Source organism: Gavialis gangeticus, unplaced genomic scaffold, assembly GCF_001723915.1.
Source record: "Gavialis gangeticus isolate Ggan-Ray unplaced genomic scaffold, GavGan_comp1, whole genome shotgun sequence".
In the NCBI taxonomy this organism is placed as follows: domain Eukaryota; kingdom Metazoa; phylum Chordata; order Crocodylia; family Gavialidae; genus Gavialis; species Gavialis gangeticus.
In genome coordinates, this window is record NW_017729034.1 from 82,633,370 (window position 1) to 82,646,525 (window position 13,156).

Here is a 13,156-nt window from a genome sequence, read left to right on the forward strand (position 1 = left end):
CTGTATACTGTTTCAGAGAAAGGGTCAGAATGGCGGTGTAGCTGTCACAGTCCAACAAATGTATGAAAAGGAAGGTTTGTTTGGTAACGTTTTTTATTAGCCTAGTTATATAGTTGGGAAAAATTAGTGTTTTATGCCTGGCAGCTCATAATAAAGACTCTTCTTCTTTTGAATGGTCTTGTGTGTAATTTGGTGAATGTAGTTCAACTGCCCTTTACTAGATGCATAACTACTTCTGATAGCTTCTATTTGTTCACCAGGTATAGTGCCCTCTTCTTTTTCTTTAAATGACCATTTTCATTTACATTATTGAATTAAACCAGTTGTGTTCAACCTTCCAGCCCCACAGGCTGGGGGGGGCTAGTCTGTGGGCTGGATCCCATGGGCAGGGTTGGTCTATCATGGGGTCAGTATCATACTGGATCTGGCTGTGGCCTGAACCCATGCAATGACCTGACTCTGCACATTGGATCCAGTCATGGCCCAACCTTATGTGCTTACAACCCATCATCTGCCCCATGGGTCCAGAAATTTGGCAGTGGGGAAGTGGTAACAGCATAAATTGCCACAGATTCCAGAGCCACAGCAATTAATGCTGCCATTGCTCCTCTGCTGCCAAATTTCTGGACCTATGGGGAGCCCTTTGGGCCAGATGACATGGTCCCATAGGCCAAATTCAACTTGCAGGCCAGAGGCTGAGCACCACTAAGTTAAAGAAAAGGAATTTACCTGGTATTCAGTTTAGGCTGTATCATCTGTATCATCAAACTATGAAACTATCTTCTTCTGAGGGAGGGGAAGGGTATTTTGTACCTGAAACTTTGTCTAACCTCTCTCCTACCTATACAGTTGGTCCAGTAAAATACATTACCATCCAAGCCTGGCTTCTTTTGGGGAAAATAAATCACAGTAAGATTTTCTTTACTCTTCTTTCAACTAGCAGCAACAGCTTTCTCCATTCTAGTCAACTTTTGAGATATAGGAGTTCAAAAAAAATAAAATAAAAGAGAGGAGACATATGAGACTGAGTAAATTTATTTACTTTTTGTCTATGAACAGTATGACATATAATTATAGACAAGTTTGATACACAGGAAAACCCTTTTGTCAACCATTTTTTTGCTAAATGAAACAGCACAATAATCTTTACACATTCATAATTTGTTTTTTGTTGTTTTTTTTCTTTACAATACACAGCTTTCTCGGGTTGAAGCAACTGCAAGGACATATTGAGTACTGGTATATTACAGCTACTTACATCATTTAAGAACAGCAAATGGAGAAAAATAAGTTATTTAAATATTGATTTCATATACAGAAAGTGCAACATTGTTAGTTGTTACAGAACTTGCTTGACAGTTTTGTTTACCCAGAGGATGTCAATTAAGGATAAAAGTATCTTGGACAAAAGTATTATTTATTCTAAAAATAATACAGTACAACTGCACAGCCATGACTTGGTGATTTGACTTCTATTGCTGCTCTTAGGGACGATGACCTGGCTGAATAACATAACACGTAATGCCTCTGATTATATGTCAGTGCTCCCATTTGCATCCAAAACCAGACTCATAAAAGAGCACAGGGTCTGGGACATTTAGAACTTTGTAGCTACTCAGATAGTGATCAAGGCATATTAATAGGAGGTTACAATAGTAATGTTGCTTGTTTATAAATTTGTGCTTGCTGCTTCCTTTACCGAATAGTCTTTCAAGTTAGAATTGTACACAGTGGATACATAACAGTCTTGAACAGAGCAGAGTAAGATTTTTATCAGCAGGCTTCTACTGTGCTTCCCGACAGCCAACAAACTAGCTTGTATTTTGAGTGCTCCACTTCAAGAAGAAATTATAAGGATTAGGTCACTGTTTCACTACACAATCCCTTACCTGTTCATTGAGCTCCACAGGTCCCTGAAACCTCAATAGGAGAAGCTCACACTGAGAAATTTAAGGCCTTTATTAGATCAAAATATATATTAAAATTTCAACTAAAAATGATCAAATAGCACAATCTGAAAACCAGATCAGAAAAGCAATATTAAAAACAACAACAACAAAAAATCAAGCTATTCAAAGCCGGCTCAGATGGGTGTGATACGACTTCCCCATGCTATGCAATCATCCAAAAGGCATAGGCATTACAAAGATTATTTGGCACTTGGACAGGTTCAGAGATCTGAACTGTTTCTTTTTCTGTTGTAGCTATCTCCTTCTGATATTAGTCAGGCAACAAAAACATATTAAAGTTGGGGATTTTTCTGCTGTTACTTTTCTTCCCCATAGTAAGTGGACGTCTTCTTCCTTCCAAATCAGACAACATTTCATATTCAAACTCTGCATTAAGCTGCCCGTTACACCTCACCCCTAACAAGTACACTCCAGTCTAACTTATTACTGAGCTCTGTGGCATCCCTGGATATCTCAAGTTTCCTTCCAGATACTGCTTTCTATTGGCTTCCTTTCGAGTCTCAGAGAGGGGTGACAGAACAGTCATTGTTATAAAAAAACTGAGGCCCACGCTATTTTCTAAGGCTTCAGCCACCTGTGGAAAACATCCCATTATGTTAACCATTGCCTGGTATTGCCACACTAAAGCTGACTTGTCATCCACTCTCTCAGAACAACACACTAACAACATTTTAAAGAAAATCCAGAGGAGCTTTGGAGGCAGAACAATTTCGGGTTACTTTAGTAAACCAGTTATCTTGGATACATTGGTATGTTGTTCTGAGGAGAGAATTTAGTACTGAGATCACAGCAAAAATAGTCAGGGCTGGTGACATTGGAAGTTACGTAGGTAAAACTACCACCTAAGCATCACATTCAGAGTAAAAGTGTTGACTTAGGTAAAATGCACAGCACCTCTGACTCAAAACAGGGTTGGCAATAATAAAGAACTGTACACTTAATGATCATTTTCATTCACCTGTCTGAATGCATTTTGTCAAGGAGGGGAAGCTTCACTGGCCCCATTTCATGTGTGGGGTAACTGAGGCACAGACAGATGAAGTGACTGGCCCAAAGCCACACAGTAAGTTGGCAGAAGAGTTGGTAACACAAGCAAATTCCTATGCCTGTGCTCGCTTCACTATACTAGCTCCCTCACTTTACCTGCCGAAGTAAAGGCTGCTCTATCATGAAGAGCTGGCAATACTGTAAGTTAAACAAACAGACGTAGAATATAGACACTAAGAATGATCTAGTTAAATACTATTCATGATGATCTGTATTTGGTATATAAAGTGTGTGCCCACATATAAAAATAAAATCTGTCAGTATCCACATATGGGAATGGAAGAGTTTACACTGTTTTAGGCAGAAAATAGAATCATCCTATTATGGACAAATATGGTTTGTCCACCATTCCAGAACAATACGTTCTTCCAATAAGAAGAAATTTCAACACTTAATAATGGGGGACATCAGTTTTTGTAAAATTACAAGGAAATGCATAAAAATATGAGAAGGAGGCTGTCCATGCAGTGAAATTACTTTCTATGGGACACAGCTTGTTTTTTCAGTGCATTTTTATTTCCCACGGGCAAACTTTCATTTAAAGTAAACAATGTTTGGGATTGATATGGTCAGGATACCAAGTCAAAGCTGCAGCATAATGATTGACAATATAACACAGTACACAAAATATGATTAAAATGAAAAGCAGTTACATATATACAAGGCAAGATATCTTGAACATTTTAGTAACAACAACAAATGTAGACCGCAGCGAAAAAGTAGTTATCCCAACACCCAAAACCCAGCATAATCCTGCACTTGCAAAAGCACCTCTATAAGAAGACAGAAGATGTTACGATGAGACAATTTATAAAAGCAGCTTTAGCTGAAAATCGCCCTAAGTGCCATGTAACAACAGCAGGATGAAGCAAGGCTTGGGAAACATGGACACAGGTAAGTGAGCACAAGGTAACTGCTTGCAAGCTTATTTTAAGGCAAATTAAAAAGCTGATTGCTAGAAAGCAGTTATAAAAATGATCTCTGTTCTGTACAAAAAAAGGAATTTTTTTTTTTTTTTTTAGTTTGTCAGGTTAGTTGTGCAGGAGCAACAGAAATGGTCAATATTTGTAAACTAATTCCAGTCCATTACTTTGGCCTAGCCGAAGGTGCTAAGCCTAGAGGAACCATACCAAGCAACAGAGAGGATGAGAAGGGTATGTATTTAAGCACTTGATTGCTAAAACAAACAAACAAACAAACAAAACGCAACAAGATTTGCAAATCAGCTTCTACTGTGAGTTGCACTTCAACTTGTTCATAACATTCAGAACTGACTCTAGGTACCTGAAGTCCAGCATTTTAGAAACCCCTCATTCATAGGGACCTCTTCACCGAATCAGGACTTAAAACTGGCACAGCTTCCAATAACTTGGGAAGAACCTGCCAGGGTACCATTAGGCTTAGAGTCCCCCCCTGAGCCCCCATAGGGCCTGGGGCCAGCCCCCTGCACTTTAAGAACTGACAATATTCTGTTGCTGTGTCTTTTCTTTGGGGAGAGGGAGATATGAAGTACCACACCTCTGTTACCTGGTGGTTATTTCGTTTCTCCTTTAGTTGCCAAAGGCAGAAATAGGAAAGTCTTAGATCTTCTGAAGAGGATATTTGCCCATCCCTGGGATCTGTTTGCCTGATCCCTTTTGCTGTGTGGCGAAATTTGGGCAAAACTGGTGCAGTAAGAAGCAGCAGGGATCCCGACCAGACAGCACCACCTTCCAGAACATGTTAGATTGCCTCTGGATTGAGAGGTTTCAAGAGTCTTGCTGCTGCCAGGAGCTTGCTTATGTGCCTCTCCTGTGTGATGCCAGCTTCTTGAAGACAAGTTTGTGAGAGAGAAGGCACTTTGCTCAGTGTGTTGAAGCCCGCTTCTGTGAGTGGACTGGAATACATGGGTAGGCCAATGGAAACCAGCCATTCAGATATAGAGGTGATATGTCCAGGGGATACAGGTTTTCGGCAGATTTCAGTAAGTCCTCCACTTGGAATCTGGACAAAGACAGAAAGCAAAATGTAACCCTTTCTTACTTCCAGTTTGAACTTCCATTCCCCTCAAGCTGCAATACTTTGATAGAACAGGAAGGTTATAAATTGTTCTCTGTGTTCACTGGAAATAGGACAAGAAGTAATAGGCTGAAATTATAATGACTGAGATTTAGGCTAGACATGACAAAAAGAACAACTTTCTAACTATAATGAACTACTGGAATAGATTACCTAGGGAGGCTGTGTCACTAACAGTTTTCAAGAGCAGATTAGACACATATCTGTCAGGAATGGTTTAGGTATAGCTGATCTTGTCTTGGAACATAACAGTGGGTTGGATGACCTTTTGATGTCCCTTCTAGCCCTCTTTTCCATGAGTCTATGAAAAGGGATATTTTGATAGCTATTTCTCTTGTACTATGTTAACCCAGGTTGGCCCATGAAGAGGCTGGATCCAGCCTGTGGCATCTTAGGAAATCAGCAGCCTGGACCAGCTTGAGCAGCAGAGGAAGTATCCCCAGGGTCTTACTGTCTGCCACATTCAGTGTAGTCTTGCTGCCACACCAGAAGCAGCATCTCCAGGGTTCAGTGCCTGCCTTTGTCTATCTGTTCCCAACGTGACATCTGCCGATTGCCAAGAAGCTGCAGGGGTCTGGTCCATGGTACAGACTGGATAGCAAGCAGTGGCCTGCAATGGCGAAAGGTTGCTTGCCTGTGTTAACCAGAGGGTAGTCTACCAGTCACCCATTTTCTTCTTTTTAATTAGTTCCCAAGGCACTATTGTGATCTGCCCATCTGATCATAACTTGTATCCCTATAGTTGAAAGAATACAATTTAAACAGTGGCACTGTTAGTAACTGTTGGCCTACACATCACTAAAAGGACTTCCCCAAACATCAGTAGAGGAATGCCACCATTTTAAGAAAATCTGACACTGACCTCAGGCTTTCAGAGTCCTATCCCATCATGCATGAGCACCAGCTTGAAGTCACTGCTAAGCTACAGGAAATCAATGCACACATTCCTCATTATTTCACAATGTCCACATTTTGAGCAAAATCCAAACACAGCTTCCCTTCTAACTTTAGGTATCTACATGTCTAACATATATCGGGAGATGCACAGACCAGCAAGAGTCTTCCATTTGCCATCAGTGTTTGGAGAACAACAAAATGTAACGAAAGGGACACTAGCTATTGCATGCTGATTCACAGTAATTGTTCTTTTCCACCATTGCCATGTTTGCTGTAATTAACTACACATATGTAGCCCATATGCCAGTTTTCCTTCATCTCAACATCTGCCTTTCAAAGAGGAATTTAACTGTGCTCTTGAGGGTAATTCGTCACTGCACAGAGCACTGGCTTCCCAATATGTTGACTTTTTAGTAGCAACATTTCTAGGCACATTTTTATTGCCACATGCTGTTGTCTTGCAACAGGCATGCTAAATGAAAGACTGTGGCAGGAGAAAAGCAGCTCATGAACTGCTAAATGGGGACAAAGAGGCTACAACATATTTTTCATAGGTATTTAAACTAGAAGTATCCTCTTGCGAGTCTTCCCCAGGTTGACGGGTATCTATCTCTACATCTGCATTCGTCAGGTTCTTATACCAGCACTGTGGTAACAAGAGCATTCATTTGGTTCATTTTTTTCTAACTCAGAGTAAGTTCTCAAAAACAAAACCACAAAAGGATTTGAAATGGCTTTTTGATAAGCCAAAAAACTAGGCATGTAAAGGTGGGGAATAGGGCAGGAAAAGGTGGAGAGTAGGGGAACATCTCAGAAGAGGCAGCAGTGGACACTGAGATGCTTGCTAAAATCTTTCCTTTGCAGTAAAAGCTTATGAGAAATGGCTTTGAACTCACTTTAGTTTTTAGTAGATGGGTGTCTACAACCTAAACAAAGACCATCCCATGGGCATCAACTGGTAACTGGAGAAAGCACTATTCATTTATCCTTTTTGTTATTAGTTGATACCAGCATGAGCAGTCTCATCAGCCGTACAAATTGAATAGGCAGGGAAACTCAATTCATCTCAGCCTGAAAATTAGTTCTCCTCCAGCACAACATCAGGGAGGGGTGGATTGTATTGCCAGTGCATATGCTGTGTGTTGTGTAAACACAGAAAGCACTTTAGTATCCAGGGTGACGAATCCATTACCTTTTGCCATCAGTTAGTTCATATTAAATGTGTGCTTATCAGCAACAAGCAGAGACACTCACAGCCATGCGGTGCTGTTTCCTCAGCTGCTTCACTCGGATTTGGTCCATGTTTGCAGCAACATCCTTCTCAGGCTGGTCTAGGTCTTCAGAGTATCTCTGCACCAAAGCTTCAGGGATTCCACAGCGGCCATGCTGGAAATTCCCATGCAGCCGTAAAGGAGAATGGAAGATGGAAAGAAAGGCAGATAGAAGCAGTACAGGTCAAAACACAGAACATGAAAAGGGTTGTGGAGAGCATTAGATTCTCCAGACAAGGTTCTTTGGGTAAATCTGGTATCTTTTATTAGACCAACTACAATTCTCCAGAGATTAAAAAAATGCAGTTTCATTTAGCTTTAGAAAGTTTCTATGCAGGGAGAGGGGAGTTGGGACAATTCTACAGGTAGCCTTCACCATTCAGCATGCTCAGCAAAACTCCCACTGACTTCAGCAGAAGTTCAGTTAAAGTCTGTATCTGCCATTAATACTTCCAGCAAAATCTGCCTCTGGTCACTCAGGGCACTTATACACATGCAGTGAGGCTGCTCTGATGTGCAGCGCATTGAAGCAAACTCAATTAACAGAGTCTGCTGGAGTGTGGCAATTACCATGGCCCAGCAGACTCCAGTCTAATGCATCGTGCCTGATGTCTAAAAAACTTGAGAACCACTAGACTAACCCTAAAATTATCAAAATATCTAGTCAAATTTAAATGGGAAAATACATGTTTCCTTCTGAGGGTATTTAAAGCTCGTTCAACAAGCTTTAGTGAAAGCGGCCCTGCCACCATTTTTCATCATGTCAGATACATGACATGCTCTGGATGCTTTCATTAGAGTGGCGCTCAGAGCATGCACTCCCAAAGCATGTGTATATAAGTGCCCGCAGAGGGAAGCATGCATTTTCCCATTTAAATTTGACTAGATCTTTTGATAATTTTAGGGTTAGTCTAGTGGTTCTCAATTTTTTTAGACTCCAGCACCCTGCGTTAGATTCAAGAAACCCCTCGGAAAATGCCAGCTCTTAGTTTTCACTCATTTTGGCTGCCTGCAGATGTTTAAAAAAACAAAACAAAAAAAATGCCTTACTAGAAGAAGCAGTGTGTTATGTCAACCCAGCTCTGCAGTGTCTGTTTAGATTGGGTGCTTCAGAGGAGCTTTCTGGCATTTTTATCTAAAGATGATTCAATTAGCTATTACATAAAAGTGCCAAAAAAGCCCCACTAAAGCACTCGATCTAAACAGACATTAGGTGAGCTGGGTCCAAATAACGTGATGCCTCTTCTGGGCATGCGCTGGGTTCAGCGTGGGAGCACGCAAAGTTTGAAGTAAAGCACCATTTAGGGGAATTCTTAAAATGTCTGCAAGCAGCCTTTTTACTACAGAAAAGTGAAAGAGCAATTCTTTCTGTTGCAAAGAACTCAAAAAGACTGCAACAGGACAGAAGGTTTTGGACACGGTGGATTCCTATTTGAAATCTCTGGGCGCATCCAGACAAGTGCAGACGTTTGGTTCCCTGGGGACAAGTAGCAGTGGCACACCTTGCGCCGTAGCTACTTGTCTGTGGAGAACACCTGTGCCATGTGCGTTTTGGCACACAGCAAGTTACCCCTGGGGTGATAGGGGAGGCCCCGGCAGCCTTACCTAGAGTCTTGGGGGCCTCCCAGGGCTGCAGCCATGGCAATCCTGCAGTGCAGAGCCTGGCTGGCAGCCACAAGCATGGCTCTGGGAGGTCCGGGTTCACTTTTCAGCAGTGGGCGCTGCCTGAGTGTGCACCGCTCTGGGGTTTTTTTGTGTGGGTTTTTCAACTCCTGGATATCTAGGGATAAAACAAACCACACAGCAAAAATACCCAGATATCCAGGGGTCAAAAAAACCCACGGAAAAAAAACCCTGGAGCAGCGCACACATGGGCAGTGAGCCCCTGGAGTGCGGAGGACACTGGACTGTGCAGCATGTGGTGCTGCAGACATGTCTGCAGCACCACATGCCACATGGCTGGGCTTGTCTGGATGTGCCTTCTGGGCTGATCTTGTGAATCATATTTGCACACCACGCAATGCTAACATTGTGTGGCACCCTGCAGCACCCTTGGAAGGATCTCAAGGTATCTCAGGGTGCTGCAGCACCTCAGTTGGGAAATACTAAACTAGTCAGAAAAGTTTGGGGTTTCCTGGTTCTTTGTGCAATGTGAAAGGAAATCTAGGAATGCCCTGGTGATTGTATTCAAAATTATCAACCTAGCGTTTCCTTTTAGTTCAGCTTCCTGCCTCCGACAGCGACCCAAAGAGGCAAGAACATCCTAAGGATGCTCAGGAAGCCATCTTGTCTTAATCTCCATTAACTGAAAGATTGGTTTTTGTTCTGCAGGGATCCTAGGCTCCCCCTACACTGACAGTAGGACATGATTAGGATCTGATCCCAGGCTCCCCCTACACTGACAATAGGGCGCGATTGGGATCTGATCCCATAATCACACCTCTTGCCACATGAGTGGCAGGAGGCACCATTGCTGAGATCACAGATGAGATCTCATTGCACCTGTAACTGAACGTCTGCCAGTGACTCCTCTGTCAGCCCTCTTGTCAAATGCAGATGTGATTCCATTCCCTCTCCCATCCAGTTGCTGGAAAAAGAGACAGGCCCATCCTTGAAACTCCTCAGCTCAAGAAGGATGCAAAATTCAGGAAAAGCCAGGTACTAAACACCTGTTTGTTTTGAAAGGTTTTGCATGAAAGGCCTGATACACAAAGAGCAAACTAGCTGTAGGGTGCCTTCTTAAAGTTTTACAAGTAGAAAAATAGCCCAGTTGCTGACAAATAAGGCAATAAGGGCAATAAAGGAAGAGCAAATTGTTGTAAATATCATAGTTAAACTGCTGAAGCAATGACCTCTCCATACCTTGTCTGAATATGGTTCCTCCGTGAGATCAATCTCTTCAGACTGCAACTTGTTGTCTATCAACATTTCCAGATCCATTCCTCTAGTGCAAGAGATTTTCCTTGCTGAAACAGGCCCTAGCTTTACCACATGCTGCTGAACACTAGCAGTCTCTGGAAGCTCAGATAGCCATGGTGGCAGTGGGCTTGGAGGAGTACCAGGGTCTGGCTCAGAAGATGGCCTACTGGCAGGTGCTCCACGACAATCGATGGGGATGGATGGCATGTTCTTTTTTACTGGCAAACTTGGTGCATCTGGACTTAGGGGCACGGAGGAATGATATAATCCATTAGAAAGGCGTTCTCGGCTTTTTTTGGCAGGGACTGGTGGTGGCTGTGAAGGATTTTTTGGCTGCATTCTTGCCTCACTGGAGCTCTTTTGCTCAGCTCCTAGACCTTCCTTAAGAACTGGAGAGTAGTCAGCCCTTTCAAGCTCACGAATGCCCTTACTATGAGTTTCCAGAGGTGTCCTTGTTACAGTGTGTGAAACTAAAGTAGGGTGAGCTTCACAGTTTTTAGGCAGGAACTGAGCAGTCTCTGTTACTGAGCAGACCAGTTCCTTAGCTTTTCCCTTCTGAAAATCAGCAGCTCCTTTACTCTGCTTAGGTAGTAAGTTGCCTGCTATACTACAGCTCATGGGGGCCCGAGGTGGCAGAACAGAATCAGTTGTCTTTTTGGATGCATCTAGTGAATCCTGAGGAAAAGAGTTTAGTTTCTTGCTAATGTCCTTAAGGTCAGTGCTGGATTCTCCTTGGAGATCATCCAGGGAATGAGATCTTGGCCACATTTCAATATTTTGGGTGCCATCCAGAGTCTCACAGCTCCGGCAGACAGCAACTGGTAAACTTCTGCGATTCTTCTTCAGACCTGTAATACTTGGAGGCTTGACACTGCTCTTCAGAGCATGATGCATGCAGCTCAGTCGGGTTTCTTTCTCTCCTTGCTGAAGAGCTTCTACCGATTTAGTCAAAGGGAGTGTTGGATAATTTGCCAGTTGGTTTCTGTTGAAGCCCTTAAAGCTGTGCTCACTTGCTGATTGTGTGGGGAGAAGACAGGTCCTCCGAGTCTTGCCTAAACACAAATAAATTGCAATCCATTATTTTTTGTAGAAGAAATGTACAACAGAAGTTACTGTGGTTATCTGCATCACGCTGAATGCCTCCAAAACACAAGGGTCCAGATACTCTCTGCTTTGCAACTTCATTACTGTTCCAAGGAGACTCAAATCTATTGGAAGGGTTTTGTTGTACTGAAATGGTTTAACACAGGGATGATCTTGCCTGGAGCAGTAGACTAGATTAGATGACCTCTTTAGATCCATCCTAAACCTATTTTTGTAGGATTCTTTAAGAGCTTCCAGCTTAATTAACAAAAATCACTTCACATCAATAAGCAGGGAGAGATATTGGAGAGAAATACTATTCTTTCATTGTATCTGAAAAGTCCAGCTGGCCATCATCTTTAAATTTTGCTAACAGATTTGTCTCCTGTAGAGAAATAATTCATAGGAACAGGCAGTTTTGGGCACTTTTATGGATACTTGAGGACATAAGCAATCACATTTGTTTTCTTATGATGCTTAAATATTCACCCTTAGGGAAAAGGTGTTTATCCCTTAATATTGCATTTGAAAAAATATACTAACATTGTAAAGCAAAATTATGACAAAACCTGCTACCAAGTTACTTTGTTTTAAATGAGGAATGCACTACTTACAAATGAAAACTGTGAAACACTTTGAATGGTTTTGGAACGATTGCATAATCCCTTTTCTTGAGTTACTTGTAGGACCAGAAGAATTTTATCATAAAGGTATACAAATGTATACATCCAGATGCATTGTAGCTTACAAAAAGAAGAGGTGCTCCAAGTGGAACTTCAGGGCACAACTAATCCTAGTGTGGCAGGGCACTAGGTGTGCCTGCCACTTTAAGGCCCTGGAGCTGGAAGCCTCCAGATGCCTAATGAGGGCAGCTATTTTAGGCTCAGGGCTGCCTATATAAAAGAGGCAGTTTGGCTGCTGGAGGAAAGCAACAACATTGCCTGGCCTGAAGGCTGCTGAGTTTCATCTGGAGGTAAGGGAAGAACTGTAGGGGATGGTAGGAGGCTTCTGGTCCTGGGTACGACCGAAAACTACACCCTGCTGGGAGTGGGTGGCCTGGTGGGGCTCCCAGTGGTGCGGAAGCCCCCAGGAAATGCCAGGCCAGTGATCACCCCAGTGAAAGGTGGGTCAGGGCGCCTTAACCCCTAGCCCTCACCTTAGGGTGGGTTGTGGTACACTGGAGGTAGTTGTGGGGGTTTGAGACCCCAAGGAGGGGAGTTGGAGCCAGACACGGCTACGGCCACCTGAGCCCACCTGTGGAGGGAAGCCCCGAGACCCTGAGTAAAGGGGGCATTACGAGCAGTGTGGAGCCCCCAGTTGAGAGGGGGGCAGCGTGTGGAGGCAGAGTTTGGGTCAAAGATAACATCTGAGCCCCAGCTGAGAGGGGGCCAGTGCTGTGAAACCACAGCGAGAGGGGGCAGTGATCAGAAGCCCCAGAGAGAGGGTGATGTGGAGCCCTGTGAAGGGAGAGGGGGCTCAGCCAGAGAGAGCTGAGTCCAGACCCCAGTAAGTCCTCCAAGGTGGGGAGGCAGAGATTGGGTCGAATGTAACACCAGCAGTAGTACCACAACCTGCTGCCCAGGGGGGGAATGAGAGTCCCCTGTGAGACCCTGAGGCACTAGTCATGGTGTGAGGTACCTCACCTCCTCATGCCTGTAAAGGAGGACCTAGAGAGGGGGACCCTGGGAAAAGAGTACGGGTCATACAGCGAGGCCTGCCAGAGCTTCCCTTGACTGGCCCAGGCGGGGGCCAGGACCAGAAGGGTCAGAAGGGCAAGGAGGCCCACTGAGAGGGATGCCCAAGAACCAGGGGCCTAGGGTCCCAACTGGCCTGGAGGTGGGCAGGGGCTAGTGTGAGCAAAAGGTCCCAGTGAGGGGACCACACCTGAAGGGGAACTGGTGGCAGGGAGAT

General features: G+C 43.6%; 1 protein-coding gene across 7 annotated transcripts in view; it reads right to left on the bottom strand.

The window, feature by feature from the left end:
* Positions 1-1,017: 1,017 nt before the first annotated feature.
* Positions 1,018-13,156, bottom strand: part of SASH1 (SAM and SH3 domain containing 1) — a 317,210-nt gene continuing 305,071 nt past the window's right edge. For all 7 annotated transcript variants that reach the window (XM_019526897.1, XM_019526900.1, XM_019526898.1 and 4 more), the window contains 3 exons: positions 10,106-11,214; positions 7,227-7,358; positions 1,018-5,000 (listed from right to left, as the gene is read on the bottom strand). In XM_019526897.1, coding sequence (XP_019382442.1) covers positions 4,740-5,000; positions 7,227-7,358; positions 10,106-11,214 — 1,502 coding nt within the window. In that variant the 3' untranslated portion in view covers positions 1,018-4,739. The remainder of the gene's footprint in view (positions 5,001-7,226; positions 7,359-10,105; positions 11,215-13,156) is intronic.